The 25,057-nt window shown below is 36.9% G+C and overlaps 1 protein-coding gene across 6 annotated transcripts in view; it reads right to left on the bottom strand.

The window, feature by feature from the left end:
* The window catches only part of ephb2b (eph receptor B2b), a 161,747-nt gene that overhangs the window by 5,089 nt on the left and 131,601 nt on the right, over nt 1-25,057 (bottom strand). For 2 of the 6 annotated variants that reach the window (XM_047347320.1, XM_047347324.1), the window contains 10 exons: nt 19,353-19,477; nt 18,140-18,302; nt 15,950-16,058; nt 13,981-14,048; nt 12,281-12,403; nt 11,876-12,123; nt 6,026-6,241; nt 5,453-5,602; nt 2,187-2,380; nt 1,226-1,381 (listed from right to left, as the gene is read on the bottom strand). In XM_047347320.1, coding sequence (XP_047203276.1) covers nt 1,226-1,381; nt 2,187-2,380; nt 5,453-5,602; nt 6,026-6,241; nt 11,876-12,123; nt 12,281-12,403; nt 13,981-14,048; nt 15,950-16,058; nt 18,140-18,302; nt 19,353-19,477 — 1,552 coding nt within the window. Of the gene's footprint in view, nt 1-1,221; nt 1,382-2,186; nt 2,381-5,452; nt 5,603-6,025; nt 6,242-11,875; nt 12,124-12,280; nt 12,404-13,980; nt 14,049-15,949; nt 16,059-18,139; nt 18,303-19,352; nt 19,478-25,057 lie in introns of those variants that run through there. The other 4 variants (XM_047347322.1, XM_047347321.1, XM_047347323.1 and 1 more) reach the window with 4 other exon arrangements.

Below are 25,057 nucleotides of genomic sequence, written 5' to 3'. Positions count from 1 at the left end.
AAGTTAAATATCCAACGGGGATCATTAGTAAGTGTTGTAGTATAACTTAGCAGTAATGCTAAATAACCCTTTACTATAGTTTGATTTATGTGTCTTTTTATTGTCCAGGGAAGTATACCATTCATATTTATAGGCTGTTCGATTTTCAAAAGAAGCTTTATAAAGCTATTATATTCAGTTTGTGGTTTGATCATTGAAAGTGAATGCTGTTTTAATGTGTAAAATTCTTTACTGTCAGGTTTTATATCTTGCTCCCAATAAAACCATGATTTAGATGAATAGCTATGTACACAACAAAACAAACTGGGGAAATGTCTTTTTGAAACCTAATTTTAACAGTTTTTCTGTTCGTGTTGTCTGTTAGAAATACATATTGCATAATATATACACTAAAATGCATATACTTACTTTTTATTTTAGTTTGTTTATAAGATGTGTAATTCTTTAAGCATGGAGCTGAATTTATTTACTTGCATTTGCTTTTGTATATATTTTTCATCTAGCTATAGTGTGAGCTTTCTCATTGTTTTTATCTTATCAGCACATTTTCCTTTTTTGTCTTCCTTTGGTTTTGTTATGACTCAATTGAGATCCTCTATGCAAAATTATGATTGAGAGTTTTTGACTAATATAGTTAGTTTAGCTCTTCTTATGGAGCAATATAATCCTTAGAATGACAAATATACATGTTTTTTCCTAAAGCATATTTTATTTAAAAATGTTTCACTGTATACAAGTGGTGGCAGTTCACACATTACTTACTCACAGCAGGGCAGCTATTTATCTATTACACAATACATCCCTCGGCTCTTACGATGAATCTCAGCAGTAATCACATTTGTTGGATTACACATTACCATCTGTTTGTCTGAAAAACTGAAGCTGAACATCTCAGTGGGCTGATCTGTGGCTTTTGTTTGTCATACACTGACAGGAAATGATTTTTATTGTTTCACTATAAGTGGGATGATTCTTTTTTCAGCAACTTAACCCCATGTGCTCCTGTTATCTCTTCGGACTAAGGTTGAATGGGGAGCTTGTTGAACATATGCCCAGCTCCCTCCCAGCTCCAACATTAGGATAAAAAAGCATAATTTTCAACAGGCTACAGACTGAGTCTTGTTTCTGCTAAGATTTAAACCACAAACTTCTGAACACCCACTTTGTTTCAAAGTTTTCTCTTGCACTTATTAGGCCTTCAGTGCAAGTTATGATCAACACTTACTCCATGGTCATCTGAGACACCACATCAAATGTTGAAAAGTCAGAACTGGCAAAGTTTTCTTTGTACTGGCCCATCTTGATGGCATCCAGCCACTCATCCACAGTGCTGAAGGTGGAGAAGTCTGGGATGCTGCGGTCCAGGAGAGGGAGATGAACCCTACAGAGGAGACAAGCAGTACAGATCAAGAATAATAACAGTTCAAAGTGGAAGATCTAACATCATAGCCAGTCCAGACCACCTGAGTATGATTCAAACATGAATTATTATGTTGCATTTTCAAAACAGTGTACAGAACTTAAGAGAATCCCACAAGTCTAATCCATGAAAAAATATTTTCCAAACTGCTTCCTCATAAAGGGTATTTTCCAAATGAGGTGATAGTCTTCAGGGAGCCTATGTATTCATTGAGTGTCTGTGGAAAATCTGGGTTGTGGTCCTGCACTGCACCGCAAATGAAAGTACAGGCAGGGATAATGGAAATCAGCAAAGCCCTGGCTCTGACAGCAAACTAACACCCAAAGCAGAAATGCTTAAAAATGTTTTGTTTGAAAAAAAATGCAGAGCTGCTTCAACCCAGGACTTGCCTGGAGCATTCGTGGGAAGGTTTGGATCGATCAAACCAAAAGGCTTTAATTTACATAACCGCTCGGCGCCAGGAAAAACAAGAGAAACTGTGTTTGGCACATGTGAAAAGTGCCACAGAAGACACTGTCGCAGAAGCACAAATATTTTAGTCAACAATTGAAGACCTTAGTACTGACGGAAGCTGAAATGAATCATACACTTAAACATGTTATTCATATCAGTGTGGAGGAAGCTAAAATAAAAAAGCCTATTTTCTGTGATGCCAATGGAGAGAATAAACACACATCCAAATACCTCACAGAGAGTAAAGAAGGGATCAAAGGAAGGAGAAAAGCACAGACTGAAAGCTCAAAGACTCAGCTTGCTTTTCACCTACCCTGTAGATAAAGGAGTCATGGCCTTCAGCGTGTTGGGATTGCGGATCATCTTGTCGAGGTTGTTAACAATCTGGCTAAACTTTGGACGGTTGTTACGGTCCTTCTGCCAGCAGTCCAACATGAGCTGGTGCAGCGCGCTGGGACAGTCCATCGGCGGGGGCAGCCGATAGTCTTGCTCTATAGCATTAATGACCTGTGGGGGAAACACAGATCTTTTGAGATCACCTTAAGAAATAGGAGATATCAAGTAAAAAACATGCGGCTTCCCAGAAAAATGGCTAAGACCCTTTTAAATGTCAAGTTATTATTAATCATTTTTTCAGGTATTGGTTTATTTGCTTATTGTTTTTGTTTAGCAAAATCCAACTCATTCACACGTTAACATAAATGTTATTTGAAAGCTTTTTAGCAACCAATTTAAAATATTTTAGCTAATGAAGAAGGATTTCCACTTCTTTGTGGAAAGTTAAAATGGTTGAAAACCTTACAATAACCTGGTTGTATAACAGAATTTTGCAGGAAACACTGAAAAGTTAAATATATGTGTTCATTTACAGAATCTTCCATACATAAATATGAGCTAAAACTATTCTTAGAATAAAGTAATTTTTTATTGCAGTAGAATTCTGTTACATCATTTAATTTAAGAACATTTATCATTGGGAAATTAATTTATATTTTTTTTTACAAAATACTCTGCTGAGAGCAAATATTCATCTCCTTACAGATTTATTCTGTTTTTGCATTTTTGGACATTCCTAAATGTTTCATAACATCAAACAAATTTTAATCAGATAAAGATAACCTGAAAAATCACAAACAAGCTGTTTTAAAATAATGATTTAATTTATAAAGTGGAAAAAATATAACCAAACCAAACTAGTTGTATGGGGAAATATTAGGGATGCATGATATATCTGCATTAACAACGGTATCGGCCGATGTTAGTTATTTTAAAACATATTGGTATTGGTCCCATAAGTAAAACTGGGTCAATATTAACGACAAATATTTATTTCCACCTTGTTGCTGTTTGTGTAAGTGTTGTTGGGTGTTTACCTGAAGCACAGAAGCAATGTCAGTGGCGTGGTCATTTTTTCATGGAGGTTTTCACGAAAGGTTGGAGAAATATATATAGTATCAGTAAATACCGGTTATTGGCTAAAACAGCAACAGTAATACCGGATATCGATATCCGCTCAAATTTTCTTTATACCAACAAAATATCAATGCCCTCCATGTTAAATAATGAATTAACTGGGCTTGGGTGTGAGTATACTACCCAATCCCAATTACTGACCTGTAAAATGAAGAAATCACTTAAATGAAACTTGTCTAACCAACATCAAGAAGGCTAAAAGATCTCAAAATGCAAGACATTATGCCATAGTTACAAGAAAAAGAAATGTGTTTCAGAGTGTTACAAAGTTGTTTCTAAGGCTTTGGGACTCCAGAAAACCATGGGGAGTGTCAATAACCTCAAACTGAGAATGCATGGAATAGTGGCAAGTGCTCTCAGGAGTGGCCAGCAAACTAAAAGTAATTCAAGATTGACCTAAGAACTCATCCTAGAGGTCACAAAAACCCAGACCACCATCTAGAACTCTGCAGGCCTCACTTGCCTCAGTTAAGGTTAGTGTTTGTGACTCAACAATAAGAAAAAACTAGACCAAAAAACTGCATCCATGGTTGAGTTCCAATGTGAAAACCACTGCTGACCAAAAGAACGTAAAGGCCCATCTCACAGTTGCCAAAAAAAACATTGCAATGATCCCCAAAATATTCTATGGACTGGCAAATGTGTATACCTTCAAATCCACCATAAAACTGATGACGTTTCAGAAAAAGAACATCACACTTACATTCACACTCAAACATAGTGGTGGTAGAGTGATGATCTGGGTCTGTTCTGTTTCCACCTCTGAGTGGCTCAAAACAAGAAAGGTTTTGAAGTAGCCGGCTCAACTTCTGACTTAAATCTGATTGAGATGCTACGGCAGGTAGTTCATGTTCATAAATCTTCCTTTGTGGCTAAAATAAAACTATTAAAAGAAGAGTGGGCAAATAATCTTTAAAAAGCGATACAGAAGAACCATTGCCAAACATCACAAATGCTTGATGGCGTTGGCGATTACAGGTTTGTTTAGATAGGTTTTATTTATTAACCAAATCAAATCATTATTTTAAAACAACATTATGTATTTACTAAGGTAATCTTTTTCTCATTAAAATTAGTTTATGGTTATGAAACATTTAAGTGTAATAAAAAGGCAAAAATAGAAGAAATCTGTAAGGGAGCTTTTCAAAGCACTTTAAGATGTGACAAAAGGGCCCATTTGACTCTTTGAAATGGTCGAAACAAAAGAACATAACATTAAAGTAAGGACAACATTTATTTATCATTTCAAAAAATCTATTATTTTCAAATTTAACATTTAACAAATACTTTCCTTATTTACCAGTTAATTTCAATTCTTATTTACAGTGGCGTACTGTTTTGATGCAACACTGTTTATCAGAATCTGTAAAAACACAGGGTGTCATTTTACCAACCTGCTCTGGGCTAAAAATCTGACTTAATCTGTGGCCATTTAGTGTATTTCATGTTCAGTCCACATATAGCTACTTTACAAATATGTCTGACACTTGTACACAAAGGTAGTGCACAGTTAACAGAGAGGAACAAGCCCAAGCACACTTGGAGGAAGGGCACACCATCCCCTGCTCATTATCGGGGTCATTAAAAAAGCTCCATTCAGACGCAGATTAATCTTATTCACAAGATCTCCAAACGAGTACCCCGATGGAGCAGAAACACTATCTGCAGCTGCTAATATGATAACCGTTGAGGTCCTCAGTCCCTCTTAGCACATTAGTGTTCTCACATTCAATTTGAAACTATTTTCATTATCTCTCTTCCTATAATTTGCTCTCTCCTTCACTACCCAGAGGGAAACAGAAAATAGAGACTCCAGTCAAGAGCAAAAATTGTCCACCGAACACTGCGGTGCATTTCAAATGATCTGATTATGTCTGTGTGGTGAGTGTGGGGGTATTTTCATATAAAACCCTTGTGTTTAGCTAAGGGAAAGCAGACACCATTGACAAATCGTATCTCAGAGGATTTTGAACATTTAATGGAACTCAGAGAACCAAAAATATATCTGCGCACTGAGAGTTTGGGAATAAATGTTTTAGGGTGGCCCCTGGCCTGAAAAAATTAACAGCACTAGTGAAAATGACAAAAGCCATGTTAAATACGTACATCTTGATTGGTCATGTCCCAGTAAGGTCTTTCTCCGTAGGACATGACTTCCCACATGACAATCCCATAGCTCCACACATCGCTAGCTGAGGTGAACTTTCTGTACTGGATCGCTTCGGGAGCAGTCCATCGGATAGGGATCTTCCCTCCCTGTGAAAACAAAGGGAATGACCCAAGTGAAGCAGGTGACCCCGAAACCTGACCGTCACAGTCTGGAAAGACACTTTTCACAGGAACAATACTGATGGTAATCCAAACAGGGAAGTGTATATAACAAAACTCCTGGGGCAGAAAGTGTGGTACATGGAATACTCTAGACAAAAGAAAGAGCACAAAAAAAAGAGAAGAGATGGCATTTGTCCTGATAGGGGAAACAGAGTGGGAATGCACTGTGGCATTTACATCAATCCCTGGTTTAGTCAAAAAACAAACCTCCTAGCAGAACTATGTGAAGAGGTGTCAAGCAAGTACTCGTTTGTAAAGGACTGACATTAGGCTTATTTTGGAAAACTGATAATATCCACTGAAATCAGTGAGTGTCTGTAAAAGGTAAGAGTTAAAATATTGTATTACCAGAGCACTGGTGTAGGTAGGATCTGATGTGTCATCCTCCAAAAAGCGTGAGAGGCCGAAGTCTGACACTTTGCACACAAGGTTGCTGTTGACCAGGATGTTTCTGGCTGCAAGGTCACGATGCACATAATTCATGTCGGCTAGGTACTTCATGCCCGAAGCGATGCCACGTAGCATACCAACAAGCTGGATCACAGTAAACTGCCCATCGTTTTGCTGTGGAACAGACATATTAGGTTAGAAATATTTATAGAAAAAAAAAAAAAACAAGTCCCTTCATACCTGGGGCTCACCTGACAACATGGCATCGCAAAAAACTTAAAAGGTTAAATCTCAAAGTGAAATTTCCAGTTTTAGTAAAGAATAACTTATTGTCTTTGAAAACATATCTTAGTGGTTTCTAATTGCATATTTAGATATTTATTTTTCGTTAGAATTATTTCTTGAATTTTAATCTTATTTCAGGTAAAATGTTTGTTTTATTAATATGCAAGGGTTAATAGACTTATTAAACCTTCCACAAATGCATTGCTTTCATGATTGCAGTTTAACTCTTCTTTTAAACAGGTCTAGGCTAAACTCCATTATTAAAAAAACTGTTTTTATGTAAAGCTGTTTGGCAAAGTCTCACCAAATGACTTGTGCAGTACCAATGTAGAATCATTCAGCCGTGGAGGTTTTTTCTCTCCTGATATGCATTTTAGCACCTCAAAAACACCATATGGATGTGTTAACAAGGTCAAAAGCTTGATTCTCACCGGAGGTGGCCTTTAACTACCAAACTGCCAGCCATATGTCAGCTTTTTAGATTGTTAGTTAGGTTGTCTTGTTTAACAATAACCTTGCAATGGCTTGACTCGACCATTTGATCAAAGTTTTTTGCAAAATGTCTATGTTAGCATATTGAATCACAATTAAGATACAAAGAAAGATGTATACCAGAAAAACATCTTTGTAACAGTCCACAAATAGTCTGATATTCTAAACATAATTATTGAACATATCAACATTTTCTCACTAAATATTTACTGAGAATATTTTTCTTCTAACTTGAAGCAATACCAAGTGATTCAGAAGTGTAAATTTTCAACACACCATTTTTCTTTACAAAATTGAAAAGACAAATCTATTTTTTTAACTGATATTTATTTTACATTGTTTCCTATCAGAAATATGGTTGGTTGAATTAAAATGATTTTAAATCTAAGTCTGCCAGTTTTTAATAATTGTGGGCATAACTGTAAGTGGATAAGTTAAGTTCTGTATTATTTTGTGAAATAAAGGAGGAAATTAATATTGAACACATAGAAAAGGGAGCTGTAATAGGCTTTAAAAGCCAGGAAAATAGCTGAAAACTGTCAGCTCTGTCAAGACCTTCAAATTCTTATTGTAGCAAAACCTACTTGCAACATTGTTTACGTGTGCATTTCTAAATGTCTGATTGTTTCCCTGTGCACTATTAGGACCATAATCAAGGGGTTTGAGGAGCACCATTTTACCATACAACAGCCACGATCAGGTGATCCTAGCAAGATTTTCATTGTGCAATGGAATTATTAGAAGAGTTATTGGAGAGCCTATGGCCACGAACAGAGAGCTTTCGATATACCTGAAATTAGCAGGAAACGTTTTTCATGAAAACAATAATAATGCACTCAATGGGAATGGCATCTATGCCGGTTCACCTCACAAAACTCCCATGCACAAGGAAAGACATGTTGAAGCTTGTTGAAATTTTGTTGCAGAACAGTCAGATATGTCAATGAACAATGGGGGAATTAAAATCTTTTCAGATATTTAACTCGCTGGAACACATCATGTTTGGAGGACTGACACTGCACATCACCCTATTATCAGCATGACAGCAAGAACATTTGGAGGCAAGAACATCATGGTGAAGGGCTGTTTTTCAGCATATTGTACAATCAGACTTCACAATAATTGAGGAAAGATGAATGGAGTAATGTACTGAGATATTCTTGATATGAGTCTAAAGATGAGGGTTTGATATTTAAACAGCACAATGACCAAACAAACACAGCTAAAAAAACTCCCAACTGGTGTCAGAGAACAAAAGCATTTCTTCATATGAAGAACATTAAACTAAATACAACTGCAAAAAATATGTACAGAGTGATGTGTAGATTGTAAAGACGAGACATCATAGTCCTTCAACCTTTTAAAACAGTTTGTGTTGAAGAATGGGCAAAAGTCACACCTCAGGAAATCTTACAAACGAGATCCCCATATAGGAGACGTCTTGAAGTCACTGACAATAAAGATTTTTAATAATATTTTGTATTTAATACATTCAAGCAAGCATGTTTCTGTGTCATTATATTTTAATACAAATTAAATAATATTTGGACTTTTTTTTTATTTGTTTGTTTATTGATAACACACGTACTGCCGAGTGAATTTCATTTCAATAGCATCATTAAAAATACATTTACTAATACAAATGTCGCTGTGTTCAATGTGAATTTGTTGAAACTTCTCAAAGTGTTTTTTTAATAGATTTTACCTATACAAACTATATGAATATAAATTCACACTTGACTACTTTTAGTGACATGATTAAGGAATACACAATACATGTAATTAGTATAGTCTGAACTTAAGTAAGTACTTGAAGTAAAGTTATTTTCAGTATACATTAAAAAGGGAACCCTTCTGCACACTAACAGGTTTTGGTTGAGCTTAACTTGCCTCCGCAGGGCTAGGCACGACTAAGCTGGGACTGGCTGTCTGTGCACAGCTGTTCCCATTTTCGTTCTGGTGACGGCTTTATACCCCACGCTCGGGTAGTGTCTGAGGCAGTAGTGCAGCTGTGCTTCCAACTGGGCACACCTGCAATACTTCCACCACCCACCACGATGCGAGGAAACCAGAAGACTCTGGAGAGTGGGGCATGAGAGCATAAGGTTGAGTGTGAAAAGACAGAAAAAAAAGCTAAGAGTGGAAATACCAGAGCAGGTTAGAAAGGCACAAAGCACAGCTAAATTCATAAAACCTATTTCTCTTTCAAACACTTTTCTGCTCATTAGCTGAGTGGATAACTCTATTCACGCCAAGCTGCCATCCTTGTGCAGCCAGCAATTAAACATGATGTATTATTCATGAAACCTTTCTCACACATACACTCTGGCACCTAATCTAAGGGCCATGTTGGCATATACTTTAATTGGACCAAATCCTCCCCATGTGATTCAGGTCAGGTCAGGGGGAAGGCATACCTCAATATAATGTTAGTAAAGGTCCTGTTTGAGATTTGAGAAATAACTCCTCATGCAAGTCTGCAGGTTAATTCTGTTTATTTTCTAAGCTTATAGGTGGCTCAAAATTCAATCCCATCTATGATCTCTCAAGTCCTGTTCTATTTCCTCAGCTTGTTTTTCCAGCAGTTAAGCCAAAGCTCCAACAGGCAAACATTGTGTAGTAGAATCTACTGTCACTGTTACAAACGACCAAGCATCAATTGCCCCAAAATATACAAATCATGTTCAGATGCTTTGACACTGTCAGCAGCTGTTGCCAAACTGGCACTATTAGGTGCTACAAAACTTTACAGTTGTCTTAAAAACAATGGGCTGTAAAATAAGTTTAGCAAGAATCTACATATGCAAAAGAAAAACAGCATTCACCACAAGATATTTTCCCCAACAAAAAGAAAATCATTTGCCTGTCTGACGTCAGAGGCAGAATGCAAATAAAAGCTCAGCAGTATGCTGACAGGAGTTTTTATGTTGGCTTTGTGAGGATGGCTTTGATGTAGTCTTGGAGGAGGAAGTTAACACTAAAAACATGGGAAGGTGGGAATATCAAAGATGTAGAGATAGTGTATAGGCATCCAAAGACTGCAGTGAAATTGTATTTAAAGGGAAAAAATAAATATCACTTATACACCCAAAGTTAACTTTTTATGTGACACCTTCAAAAGTATTACACTACTGTATTTCATATACCTTATGATGAGCTGGCCTCCTTTTCACAGTGTACCCAGCCTTTTACCTAATGAACACTGGGGACGGACACCACCCCATGGTATCCTGAATAGGTGTAAGCAGCTCTCAATAAAAGATGGACTATACAATAAACTTATACTTCTGCATTTGTCATTACAAAAGAATTTGGTTCACCATAATACACGGCTCCTGTCAGTTGATCAGTTAATCACTGATGCAAAAAAATACTCTTTTGAAATTACCTTACTATTAGAAATTCATTTTTAAATGTATTTTAATTACAGGAAATCATCTAAAGATGAAGCACCTTGGTGTTTCATAGACCATGGTCGAGCCTTTAAAACTACTGCTAAAAACACCATCACTAACTTTGTTTAGTAAATATTTGATTTATTATTATTTGGCACTGTCCACTGTTCCCTGATTAAAGCTATAATGTTGCAACCATTTTGGGCCCAGCAAATGCACCAATTTATGATTCTTGCAACATTTTTGTTGAACATGCAACTCCTGTTTTATTTTTCTAGAATGCATTTTGTAGACACAAACCAGTAAAGAGTTTAAAATATATATTATTTGCACTTTATTTATCTGGCAGTAAAATTGAAATGCTGCAGTAATGAAATATTTAACCAAACAAAGATGATACAATGTCATGATTTAGTATTATTTTACTTTACATAGAAGATTACTAAAAAGGCAGTATCCTATGACTATACTATAACTAATTCCAGACACTAACTGTATGGAGTCCATTCAGGTATTTTTCTACACCTTGTCTTGGTACATTAAAAAAAGCAATAGCTTTTGTGTAGTAAAAATAAGACAATCTTACAATGCTTACTGTACATTTACATACTTTATAGAGTCATTAAATAACAAGGTTGTTTTTCAACTTGTATTTAAAATTAACTCTCTTTTGGAAAATATCACACATCTTCAGTCCCCACTACTTGTACACTGTTTTTCTCATTCATTTAAAAAGGCAACATCATCAAACAGACTAGAATAAAGCAAACAAAAACATAATAAAATATTTCAGTTGATTTCACTACTATCCTAACACAGATAGTGATGGGCTATGTAATATCACATCCTATAGTGGTTTCATGTTTAAACATATGACATTTCATTTCAAGTCTTGAAAAGTATTTGAATTATTTATTGTGGGTTGTAAATGAGGAGCACAGAGAGTTCTCTCTAACATTCCTAGCTGGTGAGATTATGAAAATTAAAAATCCAATGAACTCATGAGCACTTTATATTTCTTGTCTGGAAGCAGAAGACAAAAATAATTAGAATTTCATAAGCATCCATGCGTAGCGCTGCATAATAAGCAGTGAGACCAATAGTGACAACAATTCTTTGCGCTACCTGACAATACACCTTATGAAACAGAGCACACTCAAGACTGACAGAAAATATTATTGACAGAGGGGTTTAAATGGAACATTTGCAACTGAGTACAATAACTCTGAATTGGGAAGAAGGAGCTGCCGTGGTAAAATTACCTCCAGCAATTGAATTTTATGAATCTTTATTATGTTTGTTGTTCCACAATGTTTTCTGGATATTGATATTCTGTATGTGGAGCAGGACTGATTGCCTCTTGACAGTTTTTGACAGATAGTTTGCAGGTAGCTCCGCAGTTGTTTAGTGAAGCAGAATCTGTTAGACAGAGTTGTCATAAAGTTATTATGCCGAGATCATTGTATCATTTCTATTATTCCTGTCAAAATACAAGCTTTGACTGCCAACCTACAAGCTTCAAAGGAGGCAGTCCTGTCAGTTTTAGAAGCCAACATTGTTGTTAGAGCTATCATTATTTTGCAGAGCTGTCAAATTGTTACCGGTAAAAATAATAACGTAAAATCTAGTTTCTTACTCTCAGGAATGTATCAAGGGATCCATTCTCCATGAACTCAGTGACGATCATTACGGGACTGCTCTTGGTAACCACTCCTTCAAGATGAATGACGTTAGGATGGTCAAACTGACCCATGATGCTGGCCTCACTCAGGAAGTCTCTCCTTTGCTTTTCGGTGTAGCCAGACTTCAGGGTCTTTATGGCCACGAACATCTCCCTTTTTCCCGGGAGCTTTAGGTTGCCGCTGCACACCTCCCCAAACTCTCCTATTAAGAGGTAAAATGGAAAATAGCGCCATTTATAAATCACCCGTAATAAAATGCACAGCTGAAAATATGCAATGTTCCGGCACCTACTCCAACTTAGGAATCAGCTGTAAAAATGTTGTATTCCAACCACGTTTCACTGAGATTTCTCCATTACCTGCACCAATGACCTGTTCAATCTTCACACAGGATATATCAATCTCCTTGGCAAACTCCCTCACAGCCTCGTTTGGGTCCTCATATGTGAATGGATCAATGTAAATCTTCATTCCTGGAGACACTTGAAAGACAGGAAAGAGCCACTATAATATTTAATTGTTGTGGTCATGTTAGCAGACCTAGGGGCCAGACAGTCAAATGCATTGAGGCACTGTAATAATTCATTCATCTTTCATTTCCACTATCCTGTGCAATTACGAGATTTTTTTTTCTAAGACATAAAGGTAATGAAGGCTGGAAGATGGAGGAGGTACTGTAATTACAAAAGGTGGTTATGACAAGTACCTTATGGCTACTGTGCGTGGCTGTTCAGTCAGCAAGGACATGTAACCTTCAGTCATCTTAACTGTGATTTAGTGAATTAATATATATATCATGTCCAGTGAGCCACAGTGCTATTAACACCCAGTAGAGGAAGAGGGGTCCTATATTGGCGCTGCTCAACTCCACCTCTAGAAATAAATTGGCTGTCCTAAGCTGCGATGCCAGGTAAATTGGCTTAAGGTGGCCTTTAAGCGTTCAGGCACTTAAGTGTCGTAAGTTTTAAATCCGATTATACTGCACATACCTCCACATTGAACCTGAGGCCATCTGAATGGATGCAGAACTTACACATAGCCTGCTGTAGTGCAAGACTAGCATGCACATTGCCTCACACCCTGGCAGACTACAGCAAAAAAACATGCGGCAGCAATGCAACAGATGGAAAAGATCTTCCCCGGCACAACCCCCCATTACTAAAACCCACAATTTCTTCTCAAGCTGAAGCACGGTTCAAAGGACCACCTTCCTTTAATGGCAAAGACCACCATAAACAAGGGCAAAAGCCTGAACTGCGTCTGGTGTGAGAACAGGATGCACACAAGACATGTTGGCTTCTGACAATAGCTGTGAAATACCCAGCTATTTACTGGCACGCTCTTCACTGTGGCTAAAACTGGAGTCCTTTGAACAGCCTGACTGGTTTCTAGTGAGACACTTATTATATTATGAGTGAAAATTACTTACTAAGGAGGATGCGAAATAATTGTATAAATAAATATGGAGTTATAAATTGAACATTAAAAAAAGATATGTTAATGGGGCCTGATGGAAATAGCTGTCTCACAAAATTATGTCTGCATTAACGTCACTGAAACTCTAAGCTTTCTGAACTTTATGAGGAAAGAAAATCATTGAGTAATTCCATTCATTCAACAAATTCCTCTGGCATTTTTGACAATAGCAAATGACTCATGTGCATTAGCATTCTAATGGCTTTTAACATGAATGAAGACTGACCTATTTCTAACATAATGGAATTAGTTAACTATGAAATGTGATGCCGGGAACACACACTTAAACATGGATTTTGATGCAGTTAAATCCAAACCCTGAGTGAGCGGAATCAAACAATGGGAAAGATTACAGAAAAGTGCAGGTCAGGGAAATGAATGGCAGCTGTGCAGGGCCCGCAGACAAGGACAGCAGCAAGCAAGGTGGTAGCCATGGAGACAAGTGTGTGAGGCAGTGGTGTTCTGGATGAGTGCCATGGGGGATGACTGCATGACACGGCAGTCATAGATACAGGTGTTTTTAGTCCTGCAGCAGAACCCGTTGGTGAGAGTGAGTGGAGAGGAGTGGTGGTGGTTTACTCACTGTGGCCGCTGGTGTAGTGCTGCAGTTTGTCTGTGTATTCTGAATCACCCCTGTCAAAGCCACGCCTCCTGGGAAAAAGACAAAGAACTCTAGCTCTGGCTCAGAGAGAGGGAGCAAGGAGGGGAGAACACATGAATCAAACACCCCTAGGTATGGCTAAGCTGAAGATCAATCAGCCAAAACCAGTCTAGAGGGTAGAACAATTTTTTTTTGTTTTATTGCTGTACAGAAATAGGCATCTAGAAAAGTATACCAGATAAAAGTAAACATATATTTCATTCCAGTCCATACTTTGTTTAGTAGATGCATTAACTGTTTTGGGGTAGTAATTATTTTAAGTTGAACACATCATTTCCCTTTTTTCCTATATTTTATGTAATTTTATGAGTCTACAGAAAGAATGCCTTCATTATAGAGTACATTAAAAATCATTATCAAAGATATCAAAGTAGACCAAAGTATATACTGGTGCATCTCAATGAATTATAATATCATTTAAATATAAATATATTAATATTCAAAATTGTATAAAAGATTAAAATCATATACTGACAGATTCATTATGTTCAGAGTGATATATGTGTCACTTTCATTAGCTTACAGCTAGTGAAAACACAAATTTAAATTTCTCAGAAAATTTGAAAATAACACTAAAGGAACATTTACATTTGATGTTATGGCCTACACAGTTATGGGGTAGACTGGTGACATGACAGTTGCCCATCAGACAGTCCATAACACCATCCACAAGGAGGGTATGCCACTAAAGGTCATTGCTGTTCACAGACTGGTTCAAGAATATAAACAAAGCGTTGAGTGAAAGAAATCCATGTGGTAAAAAAGCTCCAGAAGCAACAGGGAAAATCCCTTTCAAGAGTTTGGAGGAGATTCATAAAGTGAGGACTGCGGTAGGAGTCAATATCTGAAGCTTCTTACCTGGGCTGTGGAGAAAAAGGACTGGACTGATGAACAATCGTCCAAAATCCTTTTTGATATGTTCACAGTTTATTGAGTGGATATACTGCACAGTACATGGACAAGCTGTTCAGTAGACCAACATTTCTGTATCAAAAATACGTTTATTAGTCTTAAGTAATGTTCATATTTTATGCTAAACTTTTTAAGTGTTTCATTACCTCTAAGAGATAATTAGCAAAGTTTACAGAAATAACTGCTTAAAATATACCACTCTGTGTGTAATCCATTATGTAACACGAGTGTCATGTTCTCAACAGAATTACTGAACTAATTTAATTTTTCTATATTTAATTCATTGAGATGCACCTGCATAAGTTTGTCATATTTTGCCAGATAGAACCAAATGAAATTTATTTGAAGTTTCTTTTTAAAAGTTCTTGTAAAATTCCCAATAAAGTTTTTACTTTTTTAATTTTGTTTATACTATAACCTTTTTATGTAACCGTTAAATTAGAAGCAGACCTTTCCATTTTATCTTTCCTACACTTTAGTACACAATCTATATTATGTCATTTTGTAACCATAACCCAACATGGTGATATACTGCACATGTAAAAGCCAGGGAGAAACCTGCAGCAATAACTTTGTTATGATAAAAAAAAAAAAAAATCTTTGGTATTCTTTTCAGACTTGCACAGGTGCAGACCTGCCTTGTCAAACTGATTGGCCCAAGTGGGAAGTGAAATCGAAACCAGAGGATATAAACCTTTGATACTCATTCATCTGAAGTATTCACAATGCTTTAATTTTTAAAGACCAATACTTTTATATGTATTGCTTACTTTTGTATTGTAGTGTGACTGGAATTAGTTACCAATTGATATATCTGAACCAAGGAAGTTTTATTTGTACAACAAAAAAATCATACGGACAGCAAAATGCAAAATTAAATCAATAAGATCATACAAACCAAAGAGTAAAGTGGCATTTTTAGCCAGTTCAAATGTTATTTTCATATGTTTTAGACTTTTACATTACAGAACTGACTCACCGGTTACAAACGATGATGATGACAACCAAAGCAATGAGGAAAACCAATCCTGCAGCTGCCGAACCTATGATGAGTGGAAGCTTCTCCTGAATGCTTGTGTTGTATTCCTCTATAAAAGAACAAACACAGAGATACGCTTAATTCCATGCATGCACATACACACAGTCACGAGGAACCACAAGCTGAAACATATGGGAAGACATCTGAGCCTCTGCAATGGGTGGCAGAGTGGCATACGGCTAGGTGAACCAATGAGAATCTTGGCATCTCTACTGGTTGCAAACAACATTTTACAAACCACATCGAATGTGCTCAGATGCCGCAGATATGGACAAATCATCTGGCAGAAAGTGTGTGAAGTGAAGGGGAGAGAGAGCATTTTTGGATGAGAAGCGAATTGGTCACACAGCCAAGAATATGAAAAACTAGCTACTAAATGGGCACACAAAGAAGGAGCATGCTTCCTTTTTTTAAAGTCACAAATAGCAAACAATATTACTATTTTTAAATGGTTATTGAATTGATATGAGTTTTAAATTATCCATTTAATGTAATAAAATGCTCCTAATAGTGTTGTTGTTTCCAGTGAAGCTTCATCTTCCCTCTCTGCTTATATTTTGCTGGAACTGTTAAGTATTCCTTGTATTTGTAGAACTGTTCTCCACTTTAGGCTGTATCAGTAGCACTTTTGTCGCAGTTCAAAATCACTTTTTAAGTGCAAGTTGAAAACAATTAGTGTCTTAAACCCTCTGTTTACACAATATTTCCATTTCTGAGTCAGTCTGATATTTTGTCTGTGCTGGGATCTGTGTGTGTGGCAGCATCACCGATGTTCCTGAGAGAGTTCAGGCTAATGATGGCTCTAGGCTCTGCAGGCTGATGGAAATGAGATGTTCAGAGGGGAATACCCAGACATAGCTCTAACATTAACCTACTTGACTGATGTTTACTAAATGTAAGCCATGTTTTAGATAACAAGACAACTTCCATCTAATCCCAAATCTAATGGGTGGTGTAAGAAATAAAAACATTGTTAGTGTTTGATCTAATAATTAAAATTTTCTTAAAACAGTAATATGGTGAAGCGTACTGTGTAAAAATTATGCACCCTTTTTATATTTTTTCTGCTTTTGCTTTTTGTTTAACTTACGTTTCAGAACAACAGACAAATTTCGGACAATGATAAGGTGAGTAAAGGCTAACAGTTCTCATATGATAGTTACATTTATTAAGCTAAGAAATGTGTGCAAACCATCCTGGCCAAGTGTGAAAACTTAATTACTTCTAGGCTAAATTTTAAATTACATGTGATTGACCACATTTTTGGAAGGTTGAGTTAAATTTTAAATTACTGCTAGACTTGCTAAACAAGAAATCAATTACAGAACCTGCCTGACAACACGAAGTGGGCCAAAAGATCTCATGCCATAATCTAATGTCTGGTTGTAAAGGGTTGTAAAGCCTTTTCTATGTAAAATGTAGAACGTTTTGAAGGTTTGTGCCCCATTATACCTGGTGCTAATATAAGACACAATTTCAGAAAAAAAAAAAACCATTATGCTGACAATCAGAAATGGTGGTTGCAGTGTGATGCTCTGAGGTTGCTTCAGGACCTCGATGACTTTCCATAATTGATGAAACCATGAATTTTGCTCTCTACCAGAAAATCCTGAAGGAAAATGTCCAGTTTCCTCGTCGCGATCTTTATCTCAGGAACTTGGGTTGTGCAGCAGGACAATGATCTGAAGGAGCTCAGGAACAATGATCTGAAGGAGCTCAGGAACTTTTCAAACTCTCCAATGCTGCTAAATGTGTAAAAACGTTTTTAGATTACAGGAGCAATTACTTTTCACACGTGGCCAAGTTGGTTCAGATAGCTTATTACCTTTGTAAACTGCATTTTTATTTACTCTGGTTACCTTTTTCTGTTAATAAAATTTGCTTTGATGGCATGAAAAATGTAGGTATGACAAAAAATCTAAAACAGAAGAAGGGTTTATAATGGTCCAAATTTCTATTCACAGTACGGTAATTGTTTTTGAATACTTGTGCTGTTTCCTACACATAATGTGTCCTTCTCAGTCCTGCAGCTGTTTGAAATCTTACTGCACTACATGGTGTGTTGAAAAGCCAAGCATGAAAGGTGATAAGAACCGTGCGTGCTGTGGTGAGCATTGGCTGAATTCTCACCCTCCGTCATGGTCTGGAAGTACAGTTTGCCACTGTAGCGACCAAACCCAGCTACAGTACGGGCCCGGACCTGGAAAACATAGATGCTCCCTGACTTCAGACCACGGATAACTGCTGTGTTGGTCTGGCTTCTGACAGTGGTAGAGTTATATTCTGATTGATCCTGGGGGCAGAAAGACAGTTCAGTAAGTTCAAGTGGATTAGTGATTATGCTGCAATTGCACAGGGCAGTCATTTTGAAATACTAAACTAAGAAATAACACATTAGGGGCCTAAACTAGTCAAAAATACTATGACACGTCTAAGACCTCTCACTATCTATTTGAGTACATTTAAAATATTGTAAAAAAATAATAATAATAATAATACACCATTTGTTTAAATAAAAGGAAACACTCCAAGGCTGTTGATGGGTAAGTAGACTGGGTGGCAGTTTGAGGTCAGGTGGATCCTTTGAGCTATGCCTTGTGATGATCAGAGCTGTTTTACCACTGCCATACTTTCCCTCTCCAGAATGCTGACAGGTTTGAGAGCTAACACTGGGAAACTTTTAACCACGTTCTTCAATGCGCCTCTCAGCATACACTTCTGAGTCACAACAGGAGCTGGGACAATTGTTTTGACAGCTCTTTCCAGCAGTGTTAGTAAGAGGAATGATAGTCAAAAGGAAAAAAAACAGACCAAAGCTTAAGAAACTCCGTGAATAAATGCTTTTGCATGAGTGTATCTGTGTGTTATCTTATTAATCGACGTGCTGGAGTACACGCACATTTGCAATTGTAAGGGTTCTTTTGAAACACTATGATGATTCGGCGGCGATTGCAAAAACTATTTTTACATCAGTCAGCGTACCATTGTTTCAACCACAAGTCTCAGCACATCAATCCCCACTGGCCCTGCTGCAGGGCTGAATGCGGTTTTCTTTCCCAGTGACTGACCATGATTGTAATTGGAGGAGAAAAAGCAGAGGTTTGAAGCGATATTCAGAAGCTACATGCCTACAAGTATCTGCTGCTAAGCAAATGAGCATGAGAGGAGTTAAATTGTTTTCTTTAGTACATTTTATATCTAACTCTTAACATATGACCATGAGGTATTTGGCATGTTAGGAATAAAATAAAATAAATATAGTAATGCGTTTTAGGTTTATTAAGGACAAAGAGACGATTTTCATTTTTAACATTTGTCCATGTGCTTGAATGATAAAGAGTACCTTTTCATAATACTGTAGTTCGTAGTCCAAGATAACACCATTTGGCTGATCTGGCTGAGACCAGGAGAGGGTGATGCTGTCCACAGTACGACTGACCTGGTGCATTATGGATACAGTAGATGGAGCTGTGAAGAGACGAAAGCAGTGTGTTACTTTTAATGGAAAAGTAAAATAAACTACACCGTTATCCTCAGAGAATTTACCTTATTTCTAATCTCACGAATGAACACTGACTTCTGAAAAGCAGTACGCCCATAAAATCTACAGCATATAATAATGTGCATGCTCCAGCTGAAGCATCAAAGGTAGAAATTAGGCTTGCAAGTCACAACACTGGCTGAACCTCATAAGAAGCCACATGGGACTTCCCAATGTAAAAAGTGACTTTGATTAAATGAATATATGCCTGTCATGGGGATAACAGACTACTTTCTTCTAATTTATTATTTAAAAATCACCAGACCACCGTGTAGAGGAAAATCTAGTTCTTTGTGTTTTTTACATACCAAAACAAACAAAAAATCAATTAATCATAAAAGCTAACACAAAATCTCTTTGTGACCTTCGTAGGTACATCATTCTTAGGCACTCGTGTAATAAAATAGTTAAAAGAGGTATATTTGATGAATAAAATATTCTCTGCAAAATTTTAGAGCCCTTCGAAGGAAACATAGTTACTGCGGAACCACAAAAGAATGGTGTCTTGAAGGTTTTAGGTGTGGTAAGTCTTCTGAAAATACTGTCAATAAACTCTCTAGTAAAGCCATTCATGAGGGACTTATTTATTTATTTGTTTGTTTGATTTATTTATTTATTATTTTGTTAGATTGGATATTATTTATTCATACTTTTTAAAAAAAATTTATTTACCTAGATAGTTAGTTACTGTAAAATGCATTTGTACATATTTATTGTCAACTAGATATGTGAACAAAATTTTACAAAAATTTAGAAAAATAACTTTTAAGTAGAATTTCTTTTTATTCATGTTATTCGTGTGTTTATTTATTGTCAAGGTGCCTAAGTGATTTATTTATGCAACCACTAACAATACTCATTACCTTCTTATTTTGCCAGAATCAGAAACAATACTTGGTAATGTACTTCTTACATCATGGGTGGTCTGCCATAGTCTTACATGGCCAAGTGACCTTAAATATTGTCAGGTCAGACAGGGGCGTGATCACCCTACGTTGTCCAGCAACAATTATGATTAGTTCAGGGTGCTGCAGGTCAGCTTAAAGCTAAGAGAGGCTGAGGATAAAAAGCTCTGTCTGGGAAATGTGGCAAGGCCTGTAGGCCTCAGTGTCTGAGCCTCTCTGTGTGTGAAAGGGTAGGGTGGGTTGAGGTGTCAGAGAAGGAGGGGTGCTGGGCAAAATTTATGTACACCAAGCCCCACACTCATCAGTTTCAGCCCATGCAACTCACACACACTGCTCTCAGCCAGCAACACAGTGACTCCCCTGAGTCCAAGCAATAAAGTCAGAAGTCTCTGCCTCGGCACGCGCTCTCTTTTGAAAATCCATTGACTGGAAAACTACAACTTCCACGCCTCTATAATATAGGCCTGTGAAGTTGCAAGAGTGTGGATGTTATACAATTATCTATAAATTATGCATCTGATTTTAATATTATATACTGACTATATATAGTTAACTATCAAGCAGAAAAATGTTTGTTTAAGCTATGGAGAGAAGGAAAAAACAATAAAGTTATATGAGTAACCATAGTGACGCCGATCTAATAAGAAAACATCTGTCAGCAAAGCCTTGCGTGTCCTTTCACCAAAACAAAAGCATCCGTTGAACATAATAAATTAAGATATCTCACATAAAAGAGGTTGGCAAGTCACTGAGAACGTTATGTGCAGCTGCCGGAAGATAATAAATTGAGGTTCAGTATTTCATCTTAGTGAAACTCCCTCACCAACGTATTGCGATTGGCACAGTGCTCCCAGCCAGAAGTCGAAGGTACAGCAGTGTTTACAGTGTGCAGTCAAGACACATGCCTAAGGAATCTCCTTTATCTCAAAGTACTCCACAGTTTGTTTGCAGTCACAAGATGACAACCTAATAAGGCAAACAGTTACTCAAAGGGGAACTCACGAGTATCCCATTACGGATGCACATATATTCAAGACTGCCACATGGCCTTTTCCTGCATAGCATTTCCATTAAACACAGAGCAGCCATGCCCAGAAACCTGATACAGGGTCGGAGAAACAAAGGCAGTTCATGTATTCATGTACAGAAGGATGGACACATGCCAGTACAAAAAACCTGTTTTGCTAAAGGACAACTTCCAGAAAGACAGAGTGGCAGTTATCCTTTTTGGCCTCAAAGAAAGCATAGAGGGCAAACTGAGATTCAATAAAATGAAGATACGGCTGTTTGAGAGGAATACTGCACACAGAGGTAACGTGTTGAAACATTAGGCAAGAGAGAAAAAAATATGTCTGAAGCGCAAAACCAGCTGTGCTGCGTATTTTAAAGTAATTCAGTACATGCACTTCAAGCTACATTGATGTTCCAACAATTGACTGTGGAATGCGTTGGCATGCCGAGTCAATGCTTTGCTGCAGTGATGCCTTCAGGACTGATTCACATATGAAAACAATTTTCTTACATTAAATTTATGAACTTCAAATATGCAAGTCTCTTTGGCACTTTACATCTTCAAGTCTATCTAGATTCTTTTTCCACATTTTAATCTGTAATTTAGAGGGTTGAGTAAATACTAGCTTTCCTGTGTGTATACACAAGTCATTGAATTATGCCATTAAACACATGTTGCAGCCATTTCAAGCCCTTTTCTGTTGTTGCAGTAATTATTTCTAAATCATAAGAAATGTACTCACTTTAACACAATTAGAATTTAATAAGGTGGTTTGAGAAACACTTCTTGTTTACATACAGTAAGCCAATTCTATATCAAGTCATATCCTTTTCTTCTGAGTAACAAACATTCACCGAAAGCTTTACTCATAGTGAATTTCAATGAATGATGCATTCATGCTTTTAAAATTAATGAAGCAGTTAGAAAGACAGGTTAGTAGGTTCATATTATTAAATTACATGGATGAATTGGAAAGAGAAATGGTGTGGTATTTTATGGTTTTTCACAGACACCTTAAACATGCGCATGTGAATATGGAAGTTCTGCTATTAGTCAGTTTAAAAAATATATAATAAATGTTCCTTGTGTGAACCTATCTTGTGTTTACTTTTATTTTATATTCAAAACTTCTTAAAAGCTCAAAGCAAATAATGGGGACAATCAAATCAAATAATGAATACAGGGAGGAATGAGGGAGTATCATGTTTCTTAATTGAACAAAGACAGGCAGCCCCAGCTGTTGTCAGAGAATTAGGTTTCAGACCCCACATTATTACCCCACACTGGATCTGATAGAAAAAACTGTCATTCCGAGTCCACTCTGGCCTTGAACCAAGCTACAGGAACGCAAAGGATCTGTTTTGCACAACATCTGTGATATAGGAGATAAACATAGATGTTTTACTCCTATATCAAACCACCTAATGGCATCCCTAATCAATTAAAGATGGAGTTTATGGGGATATTGCTGCTCATTAAAAACAGAGCCAATTTACCAGGACATTTTTCTGCTACCACACATATTACAAAAGTGATCCATCCAATTAATGTATGTCTCTGTAATGTTATTATATTGCACTATTCTACTGGGCTTTCCCACTCTTCTCTTTGAAGATCTCCTTGACTTGTAGAGTTTGGCCTCGAATAATAGGCACAGCTAGGAACATGATGGGCATCTTCATTAAGTAAAGCCGATAAAGAGGGACTACTGGGGGTGACTGGCAGCAGAGGAATCTGGACCCAAACGCACGGCACAAACTTCCAGGGGTAAAGGAGTATTACCTTCCTCCAGTTTCCATAAAACACACAAAAAGCCTTTATAGACAAAGGAGTGGTGGAAAAATCTTTAAAATATTAGGTTTATTTTAACACTGTTTAATGAACTAAAACTGCACAAACAAGAGGAAAGCTTCTAAATCTCATATGCAGTGGAGAAACAATGTTTAAAGCCTTTTATCTGCATCTTTCTTACAACCCACAGCGTCCAACCATATGGCTCTGATTTGATTAGACGTTCTGCTGCAAAGAGCAATGCTATGATTTGGGGAAGATGTGAGGAGGTTGCGAGAACAGGTCAGTCCTCATAAAACCCTTTCCCTTTTCATTGTAAAAATAAGTTTTCCCGCAGAGCAAACTCTCCCAAGAGGCCTACACCAGCTGGCTGCATACTATGCAGCCTCTCAAACTAGCAGCCACTGCTCCACTCCTTTAGGCTGCTGTCCATTTATGAGCTGCAGATCGAGACATCATGAAGGGAGAGGCCTATATTGGTATGTATTTTAGCATGCTGGAAACATGCCCCATTTCCCCAGTGGCAAAGGATTGAGGGTTTTACATTTATATAGATTTTCCAAAGCAGTAAAGCTACAAAAGTGAGATTTCAGTTGATCAAGCTTTACACCAGCTGCATTGGCAAATACTAGGGGTGCTAATACACTTATACAGACAACATAAACTAATTCAAAAATAGGCAGTTTAGGGGTTTGAAGTGTTTTGGGTGGCAGCGGAGGATATGGTTTATATGTAGGCCAACCTTTTAAACACGCTGAAGAACTAAATAAGTATTTATAAGTTTTGAATAAAAGTGGTTGTTTGTTTAGCCTTTCTAGTTTTTTAAATAGGGAGCACCATTCCTAAGAAAGGAAAATTATAGCAAAAAGAAAGTTAATGACAATAAAACATCACTTTTTCACTTTGTATTAATCAGCTTAGTAGGCTGTGCTTTATAAATATGGGGTGAAATAGAAAACCCTTTTTTTTTTTCAATAAAGATTCGTGTATAACATTTCTACACTGTCATAAATGCCATTTTACATTATAGAAAAAAAAGTCCTTTAGTAAGGCAAAAATAGCCATTTCAATTGTAAAAAGCATTTCAGGCAGAATATAACACCACATTTTGGAATCCACAGATTGGTTATGGTCTTTCAGTCTCTCTGGGCCAATTAAGACTGAACATTTTTGAGCTGTCTGCTACAAGGATGTAGATTGAAGGCTTTGATGCACAAAGCCGTGGGTCAAACTGCAGTTTAATCAGCGGGCAGCGTATCTGCATTTAAACAACTTCCAAATGGGCAAGAAGAAAAACTACAAACCACAGGTTGCATGTCAATATTTCTCACAGTTGGAAAACAAGTGTGGCCTGTGGTCGTCTTTTTTCCTTCAAGGAAAGGCTTCTGTGGTACTTTAAATATCACAATATTCAGGGAAGGAAAATAAACACGAGTAACAAAAAATCTATTTCAGAACTACAGTGTATCCTTCATACTTGACCTCCATGATATACAGGTCCTTCTCAAAATATTAGCATATTGTGATAAAGCTCATTATTTTCCATAATGTCATGATGAAAATTTAACATTCATATATTTTAGATTCATTGCACACTAACTGAAATATTTTAGGTCTTTTATTGTCTTAATACGGATGATTTTGGCATACAGCTCATGAAAACCCAAAATTCCTATCTCACAAAATTAGCATATTTCATCCGACCAATAAAAGAAAAGTGTTTTTAATACAAACAACGTCAACCTTCAAATAATCATGTACAGTTATGCACTCAATACTTGGTCGGGAATCCTTTTGCA

The sequence above is a fragment of the Girardinichthys multiradiatus genome, chromosome 20 (assembly GCF_021462225.1).
Source record: "Girardinichthys multiradiatus isolate DD_20200921_A chromosome 20, DD_fGirMul_XY1, whole genome shotgun sequence".
Lineage (NCBI taxonomy): Eukaryota > Metazoa > Chordata > Actinopteri > Cyprinodontiformes > Goodeidae > Girardinichthys > Girardinichthys multiradiatus.
The sequence above is the reverse complement of the archived record's forward strand: the minus strand, read 5'-3'. Positions and strand labels throughout refer to the sequence as shown.